The sequence below is a fragment of the Bombus affinis genome, unplaced genomic scaffold, assembly GCF_024516045.1.
Source record: "Bombus affinis isolate iyBomAffi1 unplaced genomic scaffold, iyBomAffi1.2 ctg00000068.1, whole genome shotgun sequence".
NCBI lineage: Eukaryota > Metazoa > Arthropoda > Insecta > Hymenoptera > Apidae > Bombus > Bombus affinis.
The window spans coordinates 682,341-706,150 of record NW_026108822.1 but is presented as its reverse complement, the minus strand read 5'-3'; the positions used below and the strand labels follow the sequence as shown (position 1 = coordinate 706,150).

The following is a 23,810-nucleotide window of genomic DNA, read 5'->3' as shown; positions in this document are numbered from 1 at the left end:
AACGAAATGAGAAATATACGTTTGTTTCATGTGCGATTAAAAAATTGCATCCGACGAATTTAATATATCAATTAATAAGTATTATATTTGTTTGGAATGTTATTTCTGCAAAATTGTTTAGAATTGTTCTTTGGATATTTAATAATACGTATCTTGTAAGTTAACGAAGATACTCGCGATTTGTTGTTGTTTTTTTTTTTTTTTTTTTATTCATTAATGTAACTATTACATACTGCTGTGTCCGCTAAAATAAGTTCAGATATTATGGAGGTTTCAAATACGTAACGACAAGAAGATATTGTGCCTGGAAAATAGTAGTAAATGTTGAATATGTCGATGTTAAAACGTCTTTAATATATTCGGTATAAATATATCGAATTTAATTTATTTTCAAATTACATTATTATTTAATGCTCGCGATTAACAACCATTTCCAATTACATATTTAATGATGCATCTATTATCAGAACTTATTAAAACATCGCATCTCATCGAAGATCACGTTATTCTGTGATTGTTTCGTACTCGCTACGTTTTATGTACGTACACGTAATGAGAATTAAAATTTATCGAAGGAGGAGCTGCGGTCTGCGAATAATTTTTTAACAAAAGCGAAAAAAAGAATCGTGTTAAATCTAACTAAGTATCTCTGTCTGTTGTTACAAATATTACGTTAAAATTGTGTACGAGACGAATAAATCGTAGAGAAATGGGGAATCGAAGAGGCAATTATGGCATAGAAATTAACAGGAAAAAATAATCTTATCTGTTAATTTTTATAGGATAGTTTGCTTTTTAATTTTTATCTATAGGCATAAGAGTAACCATTAGAAATACTTATAGAAATTTAATGGAATTTTCTGTTAAAATTACATCTACCTTGATTGAAGGAAATTTTAATTAATTTCATTCTTAAAACTCAACGAATCAAAGTAAATGCTTAACATTCGTCATACATTAATTGAATTCGCTAAAATTGATGTACCAAATACATTTCACCATGATGAAAATGTTTTAACGTTTGCATCGATATAATAGCGTTTGTACTGGTGTATTTATCGATGATATGTTTACTTGAAATACGTGAAAACAAAGTATAGCTACAACAGACTGTGTAAAAACAGAATGTAAATTATTGAACGTACTTTCGTACTGTGACGATAAATCGTGGGGATTGTTAATGAATTATTATGCACTCGGTAATAAAATACGCTTGCAAAATACAACATCTTTTTGCATGGAAGCTTTGATATTAATATTAAATATGCAAACAGGATATACAGCGTGATGAAGGCTATTCATTTAGTTTGCTTATTACTTTATAGAATGTTATAAACGTTAACTTCATATAGTTTAAGAAAATTATCACGGAATACACGTCACGTTGCACATGGAACATTTGCGGTGACATTTCAAAGGCTGATTAACAGAATGTTATTATTGTGCCGTAGAGAAATACGATTAGTGCGCGGAATTTACTCGAAACTATAGTAGAAAAATGGTAATACGGCGTTTATTTAATTAGAATTTCATTTTACGTTTTAATCATTCTTAAGCAACCTTCCTCTTCTATATTTGTAAAAGAGGAAACGAACACCTCGCTTTTTTTCTTCTGGTAACTTCAATCTTGTAATTTTGCTAATAACTTAACGTTATAATAACTAAGATTAATATATTGTATAATAAAAATCCGTAATTCTTTCGAAGATTGACGTTATGTAAGGGTAAAGCTGTAAGTAAACGTTGGTTCATAGATATGAACGTTAACGGTATAGCAAACGTTTATTAAAGTAATAACGCAAATAATAAATGAAACATTTCCTTAAAAATGAAAGCATGCGTTGATCGAATGCAGTTGATTGTTACGTTTGACAGCCTATAAAATTTTTCTGAGAGTCGTGTTAAATAATGAACGTAAAAAATATTACTTTTTGCATGATTTATCATTAAACATGTTTGTTTAATAGAGCGAGTAAAACAGTCCCGGAAGGATTTGAGTTCTCATCGACCCTTTTTTCCCAGAAATTACGCTCTTGGTGCAACAATTTCAACAATTTTCAGCAGTTGCCAAAATTATTTTAATACAACTTTCAGCTGAAAAATTGTAAGAAATTGTTAGAATTTAATATTAGGAAAAAACGTAATATCGATGTTAAAAGAATTTATAAAGCGACACAGAAAGGACTTATTAATTTCTCGAAAGCAATTGAAAAGAAAAGCATGTTTCTGTTTTTGGGAAGCTTTTAAAGTCAGGTGTTCCATATTAAGTGCAATTAACTTGCAAATATTTATATTTGCGCAGTTCCTTCATTTTGAAATATTCGCAAAATTTGCTGCATATTTCGTGTTCGTTCCATCCTCCGAAATGAAAATAAAAATTTTTATTCAATGTCTGAATATATTTCATTATATTCCATCTTTCTCATGATCGAAAGTTTCTTCTTCTTTTTAATAATTATATCGTAGCAAATACACAAAGATATTCATATTCATACACAAAGATATAGATATTCATACACACAAATCATAAGATATTCATACACAAACATATTCAAGATATATATAGATAAGATTTATTTCATCCTCTACGTTTCCTAAACGTTTCATGGACTTTTGCATTTTTAAAATTCCCACAAATGCACGAACATCCGCGATCTAATAATCTAACGATGAGTCCGCTATTTCGGAAGATATTTCTATATTTTGGGTAAATCGTTGCTTTGTAATATTTGACATAAGAGAAGCTCGTTAACGAACGCGTAATGTCAGATATCCACGTTTACCGCGACTCTTTCAGGAGAAGAACTTTGCAGCTAGGAGAGTTTTAAGGAACTTTTAATTTAGAAAAATTTTAAAGAACGACCGTAACATGTATATTCCGACGCAAATGTCGTTCCTGATAGGAGAATCACACAGTCGAGTTCAGCAATCGAATCGATGTTCAACAGATGCGAGGGCAGAAGCAGACGAAGAATAAAGAGAGAATAAACACGCACTCGTTAAATCAGCGCAACGAGTAAAGTAGATCTAGCCATTATTCCGTTCTGAAAAGGAAGACGAATGGAAGAGGAAAGGAAGGTTCAAAAGAGCATCGTTCGCTTTGATTATTGACACACGCTCACGCTAATAACGGTCATTGAAAGGCGAACGGAGAATGAGAATTATTGAAACTTGGAAATATCGAAAGCTTGAAGCTTCGCTAATTAAGAGAAGTCAACTGTCATAAACATCGATGAAGATCCTATCGACGGAAAGTTAGGAAATTTAATCTTTTCCCTTTACGTTTGACTCGAACGCGAACAGTTTGATCTGTTTCTCGTTTGAGGAACGACCTAACGAGTATACAGAGTCTTTCGCGTACATTACTCGTCGGAAGTTTCGAGTCATTGCGCGTTTCATCAAATTTTGCAGAATTTAAAGAATCGAAGACTTCGCTTTGATAAATTTTTAATTAAAGAAACGTATAGTCGAGTGCAGGCGATTATTGCTGATAACTGCAACATTTATTTTAGTAACGAAATTGACAGGAGATTTGGCATAATCATGTAGATAATACAGGAAAAGTATTTTAAGCTTTCCATATACGAGGGAGAAAAAGTTTAATTATTTATATCGTAAAGTGGCGTCAGGGAAAACCCGTGTCTTATTTCGTGAATCTGAGTCTTCTATCGGGTAAACATTCCTCTTTAATAAAATCTATAACGTGTTAGAACGATACAACAATTTTAGTTATTCCGTAGAGTATTACGACAACAGTCTTAGACCATTTGCATGATGATCAGGATCTCATGGTCAAGCAGAGAAGTAAGTGTCACAGTGTAAAAGAAAAATAGTATCGGTGCATGACGTAGGGATGATGTACGGTGGTAAAGCGAAAGCTGAAGGACATTCGAATAAAAAGAAATAATAAAAAGAAAATAGTTATCGGTTATACAATGTGAACAAAATAACGTACGTGTTATTAGCAACGACGTTGCCTACTACAGTTGTACGGTAACGAGCCTTTAGAATTTAAAGCCTGGATATTACTCTCGCGATGCTCGTCGATTATACGATGGACATTTTTCTAATAGTTTACAGTAAAAATATTTCTACGTCCAATAGATTGAATTTCAAGTTGAAAAATAATATTAGAAAAGACTGAAAACTTCACGATTCCTAGGATTACGTGTAACATTGCGTCTGCGGAGCCAGAAAATTGATCCACCGATTGGTCTCAAAGGAAAGTTATTTATAAGTCAAAGAGTATCGTATTGCATCGTTCTTTCTTTATTCGAAGCACTCGGGAACGTTCGCTATAAACATTTCCATTGTATCGCGATCAACGAAGAATGATTCGTTTCGTAACTATAATCGCATTTTCATCCATAATGGACAAGACGAAACAAAGCGAAAGGAAAGTTGTACGTTCTCAATTACTCCTATACGGAACAAAGATCAGAAGTTATAAGTTATAGTCATAAGGGGCGACTTAATTGAAAATTACTTGACATCACGCGTTGCTCGAGAGCGAAGTTACGCGGATGTTTATATCGTCTGGGAGTCCCAGAGCAGCAGTTAAGGGTTAATATCGAGAGCGCAGCGATGGTAAACGTTATAATAATACAAAGTTCCGATATTCTCTAACTCTAACCATTCTACAAATTTCATCTTTAAACGGTATCGTGATCTGGTCCTGGTTTAACCAATTGGCTGTTTTCCACGAGTATACTCGTCACGAAGAGATGGCAGTATTTTACGTTACGACGAGCCCCGTCAGTACTAAATTGAAAAATAAAACAGTCGTTTCGTAACAACTTAATTCTATATTATAACAGCCACCCGTACTCCGTGTTCGACGAGTATACTCGCCATCGCTTACTGTTCGCGACACACTTTTAGGTACACGCTTTTCAAAGAGGTCGCAACCGCTAACTACTAAACTTTTTTATTCTGACATTGAAATTTAACAAGAATAAATCAATATTAGCGGCAATTTCAGTTCTATCCTTGGCACGTAAATACAATATAATTTACCTTTAACGAAAATGAATGCAATTATTCGTAATTATTCGCGATACTATTTACTTATATATTTTCCTATGTTGTCTTACGACAAGAGGATCAGCAGCAGGGTTAATTTATCAGTGTAAAAATATGCGCAAACTTCCACGATCCAGTTATAACACGCGATATAATTCGCTATTTGCTTAGCTCGCTTCGCCAACTGCCAGCCTCGCTATCTTTGTCCATGAGGATCTATTAAGAGTATCATTTTAATTACACGTTGGTCGATCGAACGGCCAACGAGAAACGCGGCCGACAATTTTGATTAAATAGCCGCTAGCGTTACCGAGAACACGGCTCGTGTAAAACAATTTCGTCAGACAATTTTGGTTATCGGATTTGTTCGGCGAGACGCGCAAACAAACCGGCTTTCACCTCGTCAAAGGCTACGTTTCACGCGAAACTCGCGCCAGTTACAGCGTTAACTTCCTTTGTAGTATTCATGGTGAAATCGCCAATTCATTTCCACCGTCTAACGAGAAAGACGAAACGGACGTATTCTCGGTGAACGCTTCCCTTTCGCGTCTCTCCCGTTCTTCGCATCGCTCTGCTTCAACGCAGTACAACCAGCCAGCTCTCTCGTTCGACAGCTGACAAATTGCCTGCGTAACTTGTTTGCCGCGACCGCGAGAACTATGTTTTAAGTCGAATGATCGTCAGATGTTACGAACAATTGGAAATTATCTTCATTTCCCATATCGCTGGCCGATGCTCACGATCTGTTCAGTTTGGAAAACATGGAACAGCTCGCTGGACGATTAGTTTGAATTTTACGGAATCGCGTTTGAGGTGGAATATGCCGAGATCGTTGATGTTCGACTGCTCCCACGAATACTCTGGTGTCTGTACGTTTTATCAGTCGAACCTAACATTTCTCAGTGACGGATAAGTTTCTTTTTAAAAAATCTACACATTCTTTTCTCTGTTCGATAGAATAGAATTCCGATAAATAAGAATTTGGTATGAAACTAACAACGTTCCAGTCGTACAGAAAGAAAATAGAATTTAATTAAAAAGGTGGGAGGTGGTGTAAGAATCGGCGATAGAATTCATCAAGAGTACGTGACGTTGGAAAAGCTACAGTCACAGATGTTAGAAAATGGAAACGTGATATTGAGAATTATGTAAAGCACGTGGATTGCTCGAATGATGGGGTAACTGTGGGGAAACCTTAAATACACTGATGTAATGGGATGGTTTCGTTGTGATAAAGACGATAATAACGACGATTTTATACAAATGGAAACAGCCAGCTAAAACGATAATGGAGAGGCACTTTCCCATGCCGAAGCACCCATGCCATTCGAAAAAGGGGCTTCGATCGTATAAAATTCACCGCGCAAAAGCTCCCAGGTACAGAGAAAATGTAATTTTACGCAGTTATTAAATTTACGCAGTTATTTCTACCGAAAGAATCGTGTGACGTGGTGCTTAAAAAGATATGGAATGTATAAATATTCAAAAAATCAATTTTATAAAATTAAATCTATCGATCCATTAATAGGATTAAAAGAAAGGAATACATCCGAAATGTACACAAAATTGAAGGAAAGGAAGATTTGTATAAAAATTGTAATAATACGATGCAGCAATTTCACGATACCATTTAATTAAAGTGGGTGTATATTTTTTTGAGAGCATCCTCTGTACATCAGAAATATATTACGAAATAGAAATATGTTATTACTGATTTTCCGATGAGAATCCGAAGTGTATCAAACATTTAATCGGCGTAGATATTTATCGACGCAACAGTTGCAATTTCACAGATACAAATATCTTGCGAGTTCTCTCATCGTCGTAATTTGTATCTCCTTTATATACATCGTCTGTCTGAATATTCTTTCTAATATTCTAATTGGACTGTAGATTTTGATGCAAATTCATATTTTTGAGAATATGATTGAAAAAAAAAAGAGAAGTAAAGAGTATTTTGTATATTTTATATTTTCTTTCGTATCACGTGCATTTTGTACAATTTTATTGAAATTGGATTACAAGAGCCAAGCAAATCGAACATCAAACGGACTACGCGCCGTGTGTTACTTTATAGGAAAATCACGACAATGTCTGTAACATTCGTAGTATTTTACGATCCTATCTACGATAGCAATTAAAAGTTCATCAAACAGATGATTACATCACGTACAAGCCATTTGAAAGTCAAATTGTTCCATTTTCCGAAAATTTATTCTTTCTAACTTTTTAAGGGTATTGTACATCGTGGCTTATTAACATACTAAATAATAATTGACTGTTCGAATAGTTTGATGATTTTTGGAAAGTACGTGTCCCTGGTAAATATAACTTCTATGCACACTTCCAAATCCGTTTGAAATTTCACCGATACGATCAAGTTAGGCGTGTCTCGCTACAGTGCTGCAATGATCATTTCGAAATGCTTCGTATATCATATACGCAAAAAGTTTCCAGCAACGTTGAAACAGCTTCGCGAGCCACGTGTAATTTATTTATAAAAGATTTTTGCAACTGTCGAGACATCTTGGTATCTGTTAATAATCGTTGAGATATCATTGCAATCAAGTAATTGCACTGTATCATACGCGATAACGAAGTTACTCGATTATTCGAATGGTATGTACTGGGATTAGTTTCGATGGATGTTTGAATGATGACGGAATATTTGGCCAGCATAAGGACTGATCCCTTCCATATCGATCGCGTTTATCGATATTTGATAAAGAGGTCGTTTGCAAATTACATTTACCGTCTACTGTTGCTCACGAAATTATTCCAACTCTGATACGTGCTTCTTTATAAATATATCGCGTGTGTACGTGTATGTTACATATTATATTACATATCGCATATTACATATTATATTGTATTTTAAGTAACAAGATATTTAGTGCGAGTGTATATTTCGCAGAGATTCCAAAAGTGATTAAACAGTCAATTATCCATCACATCGATGCATCTCAATGTTCAATGGGACAGTATTTCGCGTCTATAACATGTTGAAGATAGCTCTTTATGGTGTATCTCGTGGAGGAAATTAATTTTACGAAATTAATTAAACAGTCAATTATCTGTTGTACCGATACGTCTTGATATTCAATGGAATAATTTTTGATATTTATTGTACGCTCAAAATACCTATCTATACTATGTACTATTTTTCCCTCCAAATATTCGCCACAACTATTTTCTGCCTTTTACATTTGCACTTTCAGGATGATTTCAAATTCTACCAATGTGATCTGGATAGTCGTGTTTCGTTACAAAACGAACAAAATCCCGAAGTCTCGTGTAACGGGCTATAGGAGGCGTTGGTGCGTTCTTTAAAACAGAATAACTTTTCAAAAATTGAGTCAAACAATTTGTTTCTTTCCTTTTTTCTTTTTTTTTTTTTTTTTTTTTTACGAGTTAGAAGAATTGGAAAGATTAACAATAGGTGACGTGTAAAGAAATGTTGAAAGAAGTACAATTAGTCGGAATAGCGAAGAAGAAAGTAAAGGTAGCTTTTTACAACTTTTCTAGCTGGACCTGTAACGAAGATTTAAATAACACATTTCGAAGATTTCCTCTAACTCGTCGAGCAAAATTCAAATGGTTCGGTCCACAGTTGCAGACGAGTTATTTCGTTCGAATGAACGTACGAAACGAAAGATATTTTTACGGCGAGTGTCGGACTATTTTAGCTTTCGAGGCATTGTAAGTTGAATTTTAGTTGCGGTGTCGACAAATCATTGATTCAGTGACAGTGAATTTTCTTTTTTCTGGGTGTGATGCGAATGCGCAGAAACTTTGACGTCAAACGTTCCCGCTGAACGAACAGGACCTTCCGGCTGCCATGGATATTGATTTTCCTTGGGCTTCAAGGTTTCTGGAGCAGCTGTACCCATCCAGCGCAGACTCCGGCTATTCTCAATATGGCTGCCTATTGTACCCAAATCCGCTCGTTTTGCGTCGCAACGCGCTCGCCGCCATACACCAGCATGCGATCAATGCGCCAATGACATCAGCCGAATTTATTTTCGAATGTGACGCGCTAGACGTTATCAACATGGCCGATACATGTACCCTGTCACGTACTTCCTGATCGTCGTGTCTATCTCCATGGTCGTAAGCATCAATGGTAAGCCTCGCATTTCACTCGCTTTGTCGGGCTGCTTAAACCTTCGCCTCTTTAATTCGACGCGTTTCTCACACGTTTCGCCACGAATCAAATTACATTTTTCTGAAATTAAAAATTCGCCGATACGCGTTGTCCATCTTCGGTATTTGCGAGAGAAGAAAACGATTCTTGCGCCTTATTCGTCACGCCGATTTTCACGTCGATACGATCGGAATACCAAAGTTGATCGACTCGACAATGTATTGACCAGTTAGCCGTTGCGACTAATGCGACTAAAATGCGTTAGAAAGGACAGAACAACTACTTTGTTCACGCTGTATTATAGTTTTTTCATAATAATTATTTATATCTCTTCATTTGTTCGTTTTACCTGGTCCTGGCTTCCAAATGGTCGAAACGTCTTCAAATTTACGAATATATTTTAGTTTTCGCTGAAATTGCAGTTTAAACAGCAAAAACTGCTTTTTACGCGTGACGAGTATACTCGTCAAGAGTAGGTAACTGGTTAAGACGGAAGATAATTTGCCAGGATAGACAATGGCGGTATTTCGTCTTTGAGAATTTTTAATTTGAGGAATTTTTCTTTCAACAAAGAGCGTTTCTGTAATGGAAAATGGAAGTTTCTGTTTCTTCCCATTTTTCTCTTTCTTTCTCGAGGTTCCTTTCAGTTACATGGCCCTATTTGTTTTACGAGCAAGTTGCGTTTTAGGAGCGTGTTTCGTTGAGGGAGTTTTCACTAGATGTCTGAAGGAACGATGTTTCGTCTATTTATAGCGAAGATCTTTCTCTACATATAAACTGCATATAGAGGAAAGTGCACCTGTTGAAGCCTTCACTCGTAGGTGTTAGCCATTTGTGTTACGAATCGTGTAAACAACGATCATCGTACACGGTGCATTTAATTGACTTTTCTTCCGTGATAAGCTTCGCGATGAATTCTCATTTCGAGGCTACCTTTTTCATTTACCGTCTTGCCTATGTTTCCTATGTATAAAATAAATAATTCATACTGAATACATCTATTTCTATTTTCTCTTTTTCTTTAGATAAGAAGAATATTACAATCAACTTTCACAGAGAATTTTTAACATTAGACCGTCCCAAAAGTGTCTTTTATCTTATAAGGAAATAATAGACGCACAACATTTTTTGTTTTAAATTATTTTATTGAATTACGTTTAATCCATCTTATTCTATTGGAACCAGATGTGAAATAAAACAGTATAATTTTTAACTTCATGAAATATACATAGAATATTTCGTGGATATCGAATCTGCAGTCTTGCGTAGATCCAATTGTCGTGTAGATGCAAACGTAGTCGTATACCGTCTGTTTAGTCTTCGGAGATGATCGAATCTGTTAAGAAGCTGAAACTCTAGAGGATTGGTACGATTGATCAAACTTGCGTGGAAGCGTTTTTCCGAACTTGGAAATATCTTTCATAACTGTAGGTATTTTTAAGTACCCGTGTATGATTTCGTTGATTACCTGCCAATGGATAAGGAATACGTTTGCTGCTCTCGGAATACGTTTAATTGAAATAAATCGAAATAAATTTTTCGTAATTTCCGGATACGTTTACGATATTTTGCTTGCCAAGTCTTACCGTCGGACGTATCGCAAGAACAGCAGGAAAATTTGGCGAAATATCGTTAGAGACGCTATTCGACGGAAAAGCTAAACATCCGAAGAATTCCGTTCTAAATAAGAAACCTAAACCGATGTTTCACCTTATTAGACGATTTCCTCGATGATATCCCTTTCCGCAATCTTCCTAGCAATCTTGTCAACGAACGCGACGAAATTTCATCTTACGCATATCGCCGATGTGTCTGTAAATGTCAAGACTAATATCTATTTATTTGTACAAAAATGTACAAAAATCTGACGTTAATGAAAGCACGACACATTTGTTTGAAAAATGAAAGAAAGGAAGAAGTAGAAGGAAATAATTTCTAAGAAATAAAAGAGAGAAAGATGCGAAGCATTAAAAAGTAGACAACGATTTGCCCAACGTCTTACGTCCGATTCCTACGTCGATTTTAATAATCTTTAGAAATCTAGGATAAATCACGATTTCTATTAATTAATACGTATTTGTCGGTTGATTGTGTCCGATGATCAGGCCAACTGTTAACTACGGAACATCGAACTCACGCAGCGTCGGAACGAGCAAACGATTTATGGTGTCATCAGTGTGATACAATGGAAGATGGAGAGAGATGCGCCAATCTGACTGGAAACTTCACCACTTTCGGGCACAAGTGCACTGGTGATAAAAGGACCTGTATGGTAATGACAAATGATAACAGCGATTCCAACGCTTGTTGATTATACACAGGTCACGCACGTGTTTCAGCAGATGTTTGATATTTTGCTTTGATCGCGTGCTTTTAAAGCAAACAGAATATAGCAAACAGCTAGCTAAAAGCGATATTAGTTATCGTCAACACGAGAGCGAGAGAAGGCTGTTCAAGATAGAGCCACAGTTTCATTTCGTTCATAACGCGATTTTAGTGTTTGGAAATGTTCAATATAGTCGATCAATTCAGTTTCATAATAATTACGTACTTTATTGAAATTGAATCCGCTTTATAGGAACATATGTACATGGTGTACACATTAGAGGGAATATGCAAATGCAATTTTTTATTTGTTCTTCTTATTTATTGGTAATCAACAATGATATTGGATATGATATAATTGTACAGTTTGCACATACACGGCAAAAATTTTACGAAATCCGTAATCGATATTAACCGACCGAATTAACAATGAACGAACCGTATTCTCTGGAAATGATGCGAGATATTCTGGAAAATTGATATTCCCTTGACTAAAAATATGTTACGTTCACACTCACTCGTGTTCGTTACAAGTTCCAATGTGAAATGTCATACAGAGTGAAACAAGGAATTGTTGCAAATATTAATTTAATTTTAGTATCAAGAATCATTCTACGTACATGTAGAATTCTTTCTCATCTTTTCTTTTCAGTCTTCTTTTTTCTCTTTTCGCTCGATACTATCAAGTTCGTGGTTTAATGCCGCCCAAAATGAGCTCGTACTCGGACAAAATTAAAAGAAATACTATATTTTAGCGTACGAGTGTCTCTTGCGATCCGCTAGGACATGTCATATAACGAACATCGTGAAAGTTTAAAATCTGCAAATATTCCTTTCACGTTTGCTTCTTTCTCTTCAGGTAAAGCGATTTTCTTACACTACCAGCACCGAAGATTCAACGTCTAGTCCACAAACTTGGTCGGTGGAGAGAAAGTGTACTAACAAATGCGACTCCGGATGTATAGTGGTCGGTGAACGAACAAAACTCTCCGCTTGCACCACTTGCTGCGAGAAATCGTTTTGCAATATCGGTACCGGTGCTGCGAACGATCTGACGATAAGAGGGATCGATCTGTTTCTAGCTTTAGTATTACAAATTACATTAACAATTATCATGTATCCGTCCTGACATTGCAGACGAAGTAACACACGATCGTGAATCATTTTAGTCGCCGATGAGAATAATTGGTTCTATTAACGCGTTTATACGTACATTGTAACATACACTGTAATATTACACAACAACACGATACATAAGATTTATCGCATTACCAATGAAAATGCTGTTTTCATTTTATAAATGTGTACATGGAGTTTCATTCCTTATGTGTTTCATAATAATATTACGATGAATATTGATTAATAAATCAATAAAATTACGACGATATCGATAATACGAAGCTCAGAAATAAGAAAATAATAATGATGTTCTCGTTCTAATGATGTCGATAAATCAAAGAACAATTGATAATATAAAAAGGGGATGTTCTTAAGAATACGATGCTCATAATTATAATAATTACAAATACAATCAAATCTACGAGAATGAGATTTAAAACACTGCTAAGTTATTACTCGATCGTTCAACGAACCAATGTAATTTAAATTGTAAATTTTAGAAAAATTGTTATAGCAATACACTACCAATAAATTGTATAAAGTAACAAACTTTTCTAAAAAAAAAATTCATTAAAACTCTCGATTTAATAATAAATACTTTTTATCGATTTCCATTTTTCCATTATCCTCTACTTAATTCCCAAGGATGTCAATGAGAAACATATTAGGTTGTTCCAAAAGTCTCTGTCTGTTTTATAAGAAAATAATAGATGCACAACATTTTTTCTTTTACATTATTTTATTGAATTTTGTATGATCCGTTTTCTACTAATAGAACAAAATGGATCATAATGTAAAACAAAAAATGATGTGCATCTGTCACTTCCTTATAAAACGAAAGAAATTTTTGGGAAAACCCAATAGAATGGGAATTTTCTCGTGGACACATAACATTAGAAAATTGTACACAACTTTTATTTAAATTCCTTCGTACGATCTCTGTACAATATTCTTTTACTAATTATACCTTAATTTTCTTTTTATTTTACTTTAATTTTTAAGTATCCTCCGATTGGTTTCCAATTATTTTGATTATTTTGCAGGAAGCGAACAATTTTAACGATCGGCATATTTTTCGATACTCGTGAACAAGAGTGTACAACCTGGACGTTTATACACACCCACATTTCTCTCAAACGCACAAACATCCGCATTCCGTTTATAATACTAAAATTTCGCTGGAAACAGGGAAACGCGAGATCAGGTATCTACTAAATCGCTTAAACTATATAGTTTATACCAGCGCGTTTACAGCTGTAACCAATTAACGTAATTACACTGCCTAAATGAAAGCATTCAGTTTATACTCGTGCATTCTGTTCTTTCAACAGCATCCTGGAAATCTGCGTGTTATCATTTTCGTAGAAATCGAGAGAGCTTAGGTTGAATGTAGATCCGACATCGTCAAACGGAAAATTACAAAGTTCTTGAATTCCTGGAAGGTTCTAACGGGATATAGGGTTTTGTTCCAATGGAAAACACATATTCGTTTCTAGAAATCGGTTTTAATTAAATTTCCACATCCGTGAACAAAGGGATATGATTTATCGTGCGATAGCATATAATGAAAACTAAGGCAAAGAATGGAATTTTTTGTTTTTCGTAGAAAACGTGAGACGACATCGCCTTGTTAAGAGGAAATAAAACCATTCCAGGAAAGAATAACGATCGTCGTTAAGCGTAATGTAATTTCTTTCTGAAGAGTCATACTAATCTATCGCCCACGCGTAATGCCTCGATGCTAAGCATCTCTCATTTTGCATCTCGTTCGTTGCCATTCATCTCGTTGTGTAAAACGCAAATAAAATGGAAAGAAATATTTTTTATTCCAAGAAGCAATTATTCAAACAACAATTTATCAACGGATAAGAAAATCAGAAATGTCCCTTTTAATATTTTTAAAATTAATATTAAAACCATCTTTCTCTTCTTTTTTACACTCTTACTTATCTGAAATTCTTTATCTCCTAATTTCGATAAACCATTTTACAAAACGTAGGCTATTGTCCGTTTTACGTTTAACTGTTATGAAATTTTGCAGTCCATTTATGCATAATCTTGCGAGTAAAGTACATTTTGCCAAAAGTAATCGAGCGTCTGTCTACTTTTGAACAATACTGTACCCAACAGCTACTTACAGTGGCTACAAAAAGTATTTCTGTATTATTTCTACCATTGTGTTTATCCCAGCGTGCTAATCAATTATATTAATTGAAAGCATATTAATTGTCCTCTGTCTGCAAAAGCCTTACCGACATTTACACGCTGGATCGTTTAGGATCATGCAATATCTGTTTACGTTCTCGTGTTTTAAAAAGTGTGCTCAAAAATTCTTGAATACTCTTGCAAGTTGTTAGAATATCTTCCAATAATTTTCATATCGATACATGTGAATCTTTTTAAGCGAAGCGGAATCTAAGCAAAAATATGAAGAAAGTGGAAAATCGCTTAAAGTCACTGGTCGAAAACCATCCACTATGCAGATGGACAGATAAATTTCGCGTCACTTGATAGTACTATCGTATGACTACGAACTATTGACACTAGTTGAAAGTGAAATGTAACGGCTGATGAAAAAAAATTGAAAAAGATAGAGATACGTAAGTATTAGCATTAGGTTGGCATAAAAGTTTCTTTCGTTTTGTGAGGAAATAATAAATGTACATTTTTTGTATCATATTATTGTATTGAATTATGTATGATCTATTTTGTAGTAATAGAATCCATTTTATTTTATTCGTACAGAATTCAATAATAATAACATTATATTTCCTTATAAAACTAAAGAAACTTTTGGGACAACCTAACGCATATAAATACCTTTTCACAGCCACTGTATAAGATTATAAAAGATACTGATATACAAGATATTGTTAGCTGTAGCTGCACAGCCACCACGCACTGAGCATTGCAAATATCGAAAGCCATGAAGAAAATTTGAAGAAGAAATGCTGTAATTTTATAAAACTGAATTGTAATCGACGAGACGAGTAAACGTGTGACAGATATCGTAGAATAGAAAAAAAAGTGTGTAATAGACAAAAAAAGAAATGTTTAATATAAATTTTACTTAGAATTCATACACGTAAGTAGATATGACTTTTCTGCCAGTCACTGTGCATTATCTGACATAATTTATCTCTCGTACTTATTCTTTCATCCAGGCAAAGGAAGCTGTCGGAACAGATTTAATTCCCGTTCATTAGATTCGTCGCCTTACTGAATACGATATTTTCGAGTTCGCGGTTCAAGGGAAAGCGAAGAATTCTGGTGGGGTCGAGAGTGTCACGTAAAATAAAGAACAGGGGGCTCGAACGAAAAGAAAAAACATCTGTTTCTTCTTTGTTTGTCATCCCTCAATATCCCCACTACCCTGTAGGCGTACGTGACCGTTGTCACACTTCTAGGACATTCGGTGGAAGGACCGTTAGGATACAGGTGACTCATTAGGCACTTCGGCGATATACATTGTCGCCAAGGCCGCCACATCTCTATCTCCATCATCGGTCCATCGGATTTGAAGTATGCCGGTCGTGACAAGAGCAACGTTCAAGATGAAATCCTCGGCCCTTGTTAAATCGTCTCGGTCGGGTTCGAACAATGCGTTCGCCAGCATCCTCGTTTCTCGGTGATTGCACATAAAGCTGCCATTATTAGAACTTCAGTGGGCGGTAAGCGCTGGTGCTTTTTCCAGTCTCGCGTTCGCGCTTACTCTTACGCACAATTCGCCGCTGCACTCGCGTGCGTTTCCAGCCGCGTTCATCCGTCCATGTGGCTGCCAGTCGTAACGCGAAGCTCGTTCGTCGCGTTTACTCCACTTTTTTCATCGAAAAGTTTTATCCGGAATATCACGTTCGACTCGACGACCGATTAATTATCGTATTTTACTTTCATCAATGGTGCATCATTTTCATGGGAAACGTTTAAATTTCCACGTGGTGCCACGTGGTGGAAAAATTGGCCACCGGTTGCTGCACGACGCTCCTTCGTCGCGTTTATTCCACCTCTTCGGCGAAACGTTCCATCCGGAACGTCGCGATCGACACGAGATCGAAATTAATTATATTCTACTCTCTCCGATGGTGGATCGTTCTTGCGCGAAAGAAAATTAAATTCCTACGGCACGTGGTGAATAAATTGGCCACCAGTTGCTGCACGACGCTCCTTCGTCGCGTCTACTCCACTTTTTCGTCGAAACCTTCTGTCCGGGGGTATCGCGATCGACCCGAGATCCGATCGATCGTCTTATCCTTCCGTCCTTTTCGCGAAAGTCGTTCGAATTTGTGTGACGCGCGCGTGGAAAATACTGGCGCGAATCTTCGAGTTAGTGAGAATCTTTGGCTCGAATTTGATGATTCGTTCGCGTGGGAATCGCAGGGCGAGGCGTGCGATTGTCGCGATCGCTCTTATCGCTCGCTCCACTTACGTTCCGCTTCGTTCTACCGATTACTAGTTTGCTGCATTCCCGGTTACTTTACTGGTGGTGAATCGTTAATCGACGCGAGTTACCGCCGACGAGTTTGTTACGATACGCAAGTACAGTGGAAAAAGGAGTTTAGCGAAACAGTTTCGTAAAGCTAAACGATTGGACGAATCGAAAGGAATTGGAAGTCGTTCTAAGAATTCTGTTCGAAGACAGCTTTGAGAAGGCGAACGGCGATTGAAAAAAGAAGAAATTGAAAGACGTCGAAGGAAATCGAGAAACGTTCGAATTCAACGAGGCAGTTTCGTACGCCTAGAGACGATGATCGAAGGAAATTGAGAAAGATTCGTCTGTATTTTAAGATACTGTATCAATTTGGTATAAATAGGTCGAGCAAATATTCACGGTTAATCTTTTCGATAAAGCACTACCTACAAAACCACTGCATTCTATGATTTCATTTCATCTCTGGTGTACCGTAGAATCGTTCCCTTCTCCATTATACGATCGATTAAACAACACCCTGTGTATTAAAACCAACGATTCACCTTCGTATTACTTCCGCGCTAGCTACGTGATAAAGCGCGAGACATTGAAAATGTTAGAACGCGAGAGTATGGTCGCATCCGCGTCTATATGACACGGCGTTTCGAACGCGTTACGAACCGGCGAAATGAAATGAGAATATCGGGTCTGCGAATTAGCTGCTTTCATCGCGATAACTACGTCTGCGAGTGAACGAGCATGCCTGGCGAGTTTTGGGTAGCCAGAAAATCCTATTGAAATTTCGATCAAAGCGCGCGAGACATGACGCGATCGAAACTTCCCAGTTTTCTCCTCGCCACGTGGCTGCTCGGCACGATCGCTACTAAGTCGCGAATGAGCGACTTTTTGCAAAGCTTGCAGGAGTACGAGATCGTTTACCCTCGAGTGATCCCGAATGAGAGCGCGCGGAACAGAAGATCGACCCACGAAGACCGAGAAACTTAGCGCGAGTATCTCCACCAAGAGCCGGTGTTCCTCGAGATCAGCAACTGGACCTTAAGGACCATGTCCAACGATCGATTGATACTGTCGTCGAATTTCACCGTGAATTGGGTGCGCCAGGGTAAAACCAAGTCCGAGCGACGTAACGCCAAGGCGAACTGCGATCTTCGACAAGGCAGCTTGGAAGGAGACGCGAGTTCCTTCGTCGTCGTGACGATATGCGAAGAAGAAGTGTACGCCTTGATGTTGATCGGGCAGAGATCGTTCTTCGTTCAGCCGCTGACGAATGGCCAGCATGTGATGTTTCAGCCGAAAAACGAAAAGTGGTGGTCGATCAGGAATAATTCGAGCTTCGTGTCTGTGAATCCGGAAAATCCTGCAGGTGAGAAGGATCGTTATCGCGATGGCTTTTCATCTTTCGTTAGACGGTTGGATGTAGGTGATTGGTTGATCGATTTACCGACTTCCTTGCCAATTATGTTATAAGCTTCTTACTTTGCGATCCGCCGTTAATTGCTTCTTCTATTCTAAAATTGACTCTGATCGTGATACTGTAAGAACTGATAGCGTCGATATTATAATACCATACATAGAGTATGAGAGTAATCGTAGTACAAACGAATATATATATATATATATATATATATATATATATATATATATATATATTCGGTTTAATAAATTTAATTTAATAAATTTAAACCGTCAAACAGGGAGGGCTTAATCTGCAGGCAAAAAGGAGAAAAAGAAATAATCATTTACAAAGCGAACGACCATTAGCTAATTCCAATTTAAAAATATAGCTAAAGTCAAAGTCATTTTGAACAAATGTTTCCTGTACGCGTTACCGTTTGGCATGGACGAACGTCTCGGACGTTGATGTCCGTACATTTATATATATATATATATATGCAGTTCTGATAATCATTTTCAACTCGCACAGGGAAGAAACATCACTGAGGCTACCTCGAATTAAATTCGCGTATCAAGTAACAGGATAGATACGATTCATACGAAGCTTTGCGTCGTTATTCGAGGTAGGAAAAGCTTTAGCAGTGATATCGAGAAAAGCGAAACTACGAAATCATCGCTGTCGTCGAGACAGAAATTGCTGCGAATATCGCGGAAAGCAGAGCGACGGTAAAGAGTATTACAGGAAAAAGTTGTTCGGAATATTAGCCTTGGCAAACATATTTCAAAGCCGTTGAATATGGCGAGATTGTCCGCTTTGTAAATATTTACCGAAAAACATGTCGTACGAAGCTGGGCAATAAACGCGTTTTTCCACAGTTACAAACAAGTATCGTACGTATGAAACAAGTAACGACGAATTTTCCATTCCACGGCACGCGACAATTGACCGTATTATCAGCGTTTCGTCAGAGTTTCAAGAACTGCACTTTCTTTTCTGTATTTATGGTTTCGCAACTGTAAAACGGAAGGTTTATTCTGGAGATGCGAGTTCGCGTGAACAACTAGCGCAACGAGTAAAAACACGCGGTTTTTGCAACTCGATCGAATTGTTAGCAACTGTGTGTACGAGATCGTATTACTCCCATCGTTGATCGATGTCAGGCTTCTATCCGAGCACGCGGACAACGTTCTCCAACGACCAATCAAACATACCAGATAATAATTTTTCATTGTATCATTATTGTAGCTATTAACGACACGGGCTTGTTGTCGCATGATGAAAAGCATGCAACTGCGCTGACACGATAATACAGCGAACTTTTGCACGCTGCGATGGAAAACGCGTCGTTACCTGTTTCGTACGAACGATACTCGTTTGTAATTCTGTAAAGAAACGTCCGTTGACGAACATTATATAAAGTTCTTCCTTCTTCTTCTTCTTGTCTGTAAATCAACTACTTACAATTTGACGGTTTAAATTTGGCACACCCCGTATATACAGGATGCAACGGAACAATGTCTGAAAGCGAGAACAACGCGAATCCTTGTGGAAAAATGAAGAAAAAGTATAGGATAAAACGTTCTCATTTTCGACTTGGAGAATCGAGTCTGAAAATTTATCAAGTATACTCGAACTGTATCTGAATATCGGTTCGAATAATAAATTTATTTAATTATATAATTAATTTATTACAAAGGAAATACAATCTGGATGTGAATGTTAAATGGAAACAAATTTTGCTAAGTTGAAAATCGATCGTATCGTAATTACCACGACTCGTTGTTTACAGATTAAAAATCTGTTTTACGAATACGAGGAGCTATATATCTACTATTATTAATCAATTTTTATGAAAAATTTCGTACGATGCGCGGATAAATTCTAATTTGATAAATTGTTGGAAACGTGGAAAATTGAATGCAATAAAATTACGTGGCACGGTTTACACGGTTGCAACTTTATGACCCACTCAGGTCAAGTAGCAATGAAATTTATTGCATATATCGGAAATTCAAGGCACGTAATTGGCAGTTTATAAACAAATTATTTGTTCTCTTAATTAAATTGCCCGCGTCGAAAGCTGTGAAACGTTTTTGTATCGAAATCGAAGAATCCAACATCGCGATCCTATGAATCGAAGAATGCGACGTAAATGTTCGAAGTATGGTTGAGAAACGATAGAAAATTCCAAGTGTTACGCTGTATTTCTCGTTCGATTTAAATCGAAATTTTAATGAGGAACAGCGCCGATTGATATTTAAAAGTGAAACGGTTAAGAGCAACGATACAGGTTTTGTTAAAAGTAATTGGTCTCTTTACCTCGCTGTTTAAACGGGTTTGCTTGACGTTACTTTGATCAATTTCCATTGACACTTTTATAGATAGCATTCTTTTTTACGGATGGAAAGCCGTCTGATGAAAATTTGTCTGAAATGTCCGTCGTAAAATTGCATTTTCGCGGGCAACAGAAAACATTGGAATTTTGTACAAAAGCGCAATACTTTAATTAGCGCAAAATTCCATTTTCCCCGCTGGGAAATTGAATTTTCTATTAAAGCGTGATACGTTTAATCAGCGGTGGCGTAAATTCAACAAACGAACAACTGGAATATTGACTTGTCACAATTTTGTGACACCGTATTTGTCGTTGATACGTTCCAGTCTGGTCGTATTTACAATTTCAGAAATTTTGCAACTATTTTTTCATTTTATCCGTAACGAGAATAGCGAAGATAAGACAGACAAACGTGGTAAAACGTTGATAATTCGGTTACAGGGAAATCGAATAAATTTGAAGTTGAAGAAAGTAAGAGAAAGTCGAAACGAAGCAAACGCGATTCCTTAAGCCACGATGTTCAGGGATTTTATAATCTTTCCGGTGACGTCTTCGACGTGGAATACCCAGAAGCTGAGAAATTGATTCTGTACGATGAAAAAGACGATGTCTGCACAGAATACAACGATACAATAGTGGAAAAATTATCGATCGACGTAAATCCTGTTGAGAAATGCTCAGTTGGTATGACCGCTAGTTACTAAAAGGTTACTAGGGTTATGTTGGTACGACTCCTAACGACGCTCTTTTGTCATAGGAGTCGACCACGCCTTATTTGCTAAGACGCATTGGGAGAGTTTAGACGTTTGCTGTGTGATTTGGTGTTTTGTATAAGAGAGAAAATAAAAGGTGTGATAACCAATCCGAGTGGATCCGAGATTGATTATCAACCCCAACCTATATAAAATAACAAATCCCGAGGAAATTGGATACTTCTCTGGTCCTAAATTGCAAAGGAACAGATTATCAAGTAAGTCAAATATTTTTCCAAATGCCATTCTTGTACAATCGTTGCTTTTCTACTTACCACGTACAATATAGCGGTTAATAAATTAACGAATCATCGAATATTACTGAAAGAAAGAAATTGTACTGATATTCCAATCTATCGTGTACAAAAGTAATAATAACAGCATGTAATATAAGAATAGCTTATCTTCAGCCTTAAAAGGAACTCGGTTTACAATTATTCTCCCTATTGCGTTCCACTCTCGCTTCATCTTCTACACGTGCATCTATATTTCGCTGTTTTTAATTTATTTTATTATTCCCTGTCTATTACACATATGTATATTGTCCATTGCACGAATCTTTATCTATCTTGCCTAATTTAATGTAAAAAATAGAAAAATAGACAAATTTGCTGGAGGAATACGTTTACCAAAATTTGTCAAGAATTTTAAAGAAATTTGCAGGATGAAATTCACGGTGATACCGAATTGATATTTTTGAAATTATACTTTTGAAATAATTATTTATATCATAATAATTATTTCACGAATACTTGCTCGTAGATATTAATTTATGCTTTTAATAATCATGCGTTTAAGCTATCAAGTCGAGTCGAGTAGACTTTCTAATTTCGTGGAAGATAAGTCGATTTCTAAGATAAGTCATTTCATAGAGAAAAGACCAGCTGCTAAGGATTCGTCGCCACGATGGCTAGAGCTTGGAATAGCTGCTGATTACTCCGTTTTCATGGAATTCGAGTACAGCAATATATCTTGGCTCTTTTAAACATCGTAAGTAATACCAAACGAAATTCTGTTATTATACTTAGATATAGAATACCTCCAACTACATATGTACGCAAGCAACCGGGAAACATAGGGCAGAGTTATGCGTATCTCTGTATTTTCAAGGTACGCTATTTGCTTTCAAACATCTCGATCGTATATTCGGATGGAAGCTCTGTATTTTCTGTTTACACTGTTCAAAGCTTACACGTATCTTTTAAAAAGTTCAGCGAATAATTTATCCGTAATGGAATTTTGTAATCGATTAATTTCAGCCATTCGGTAATTGATTTTCCAATGCTGTTGAGATTAATAACGTACATTTCCTAAGATAAATATAACGAATAAAATTAATTTTTTAGGAAAATTATATAAGATACGATGTATTTACGAGAGTTTTCAATAATAATTTATTTGTAAGGCTGTAATACTGTTTTAACGCCTGTTACATTTTCGTACGTATTTTAATCCTAGGTCAGTGCAATTTACATGGACCCATCGCTCGAATCCAACATGATTCTAGTGATCGTACGAATGATTTTATACGCGGGAAAACGAGACGTTATGGTAAGCGATTTCCATTAAATTAAATCATTTAACTAAAGTAGTAACTATCTGAGATACGCATATGCGAGTGTCAATTATTTTATTTTCTACTTATCTGTACAGTGTATGGTATATAAATTATATAGGTCAAAATATCTGCGCATGACGTTTTAGATCGATAAAATGCAACGAGTTCCATTTTGTTAAATTGGACAACCGTGAACGATCCCTTGGAAACAAATTTCCAAACAAACAATTTTCACGGACCATTGACAAACCTCGCATTTATCGTGTATCCGAAATATCTGTATAATCGACTATTAAACCTTTTTCATCTCTTAAGAATCTTAATTTAATGTTATAGACCTATGATAATATCATTAATATACGACACTTGCGATTCCTTTTACTTTTCTATTTCTGCTATTCTTCTCTGCTGTCGAATCAACATTTCAACATTTTTCAGGAAGATTAAAATACTAATAGCGTTACAAGTTACATTTGATTACAATCAACAACACGATTACTTTCACGTATATTTATTATCATTGACGAATATTTATATATAGTATATAATGCATGATGTAATAATAAATATAATATATTCGTAATATTTGCTAGCTTTTATTAAGAAAATATTAATAAATCGTCGTAGGTCCGCCGTGGCGATGCCAGACGATCTCTCGAGAACGTGAACAAATGGAACAGAAAGATGCTGTCCTCGAAGGACGTAAATCACGATGTTGCTGTATGGTTGA

General features: G+C 36.2%; 3 protein-coding genes across 3 annotated transcripts in view; 2 read left to right on the top strand and 1 right to left on the bottom strand.

Moving 5' to 3' along the window:
• The window catches only part of LOC126926975 (uncharacterized), a 120,144-nt gene extending 107,818 nt beyond the window's left edge, over nucleotides 1–12,326 (top strand). The window contains exon 2 of the transcript XR_007715045.1: nucleotides 11,272–12,326. The gene's annotated coding sequence lies outside the window, so the exon portion shown is untranslated. The remainder of the gene's footprint in view (nucleotides 1–11,271) is intronic.
• The window catches only part of LOC126926968 (uncharacterized), a 284,756-nt gene that overhangs the window by 55,831 nt on the left and 205,115 nt on the right, over nucleotides 1–23,810 (bottom strand). The window lies entirely within an intron of this gene.
• The window catches only part of LOC126926972 (A disintegrin and metalloproteinase with thrombospondin motifs 3-like), a 270,090-nt gene that overhangs the window by 60,998 nt on the left and 185,282 nt on the right, over nucleotides 1–23,810 (top strand). Inside the window, exon 3 of the mRNA XM_050743277.1 lies at nucleotides 22,981–23,073. Coding sequence (XP_050599234.1) covers nucleotides 22,996–23,073 — 78 coding nt within the window. The 5' untranslated portion in view covers nucleotides 22,981–22,995. The remainder of the gene's footprint in view (nucleotides 1–22,980; nucleotides 23,074–23,810) is intronic.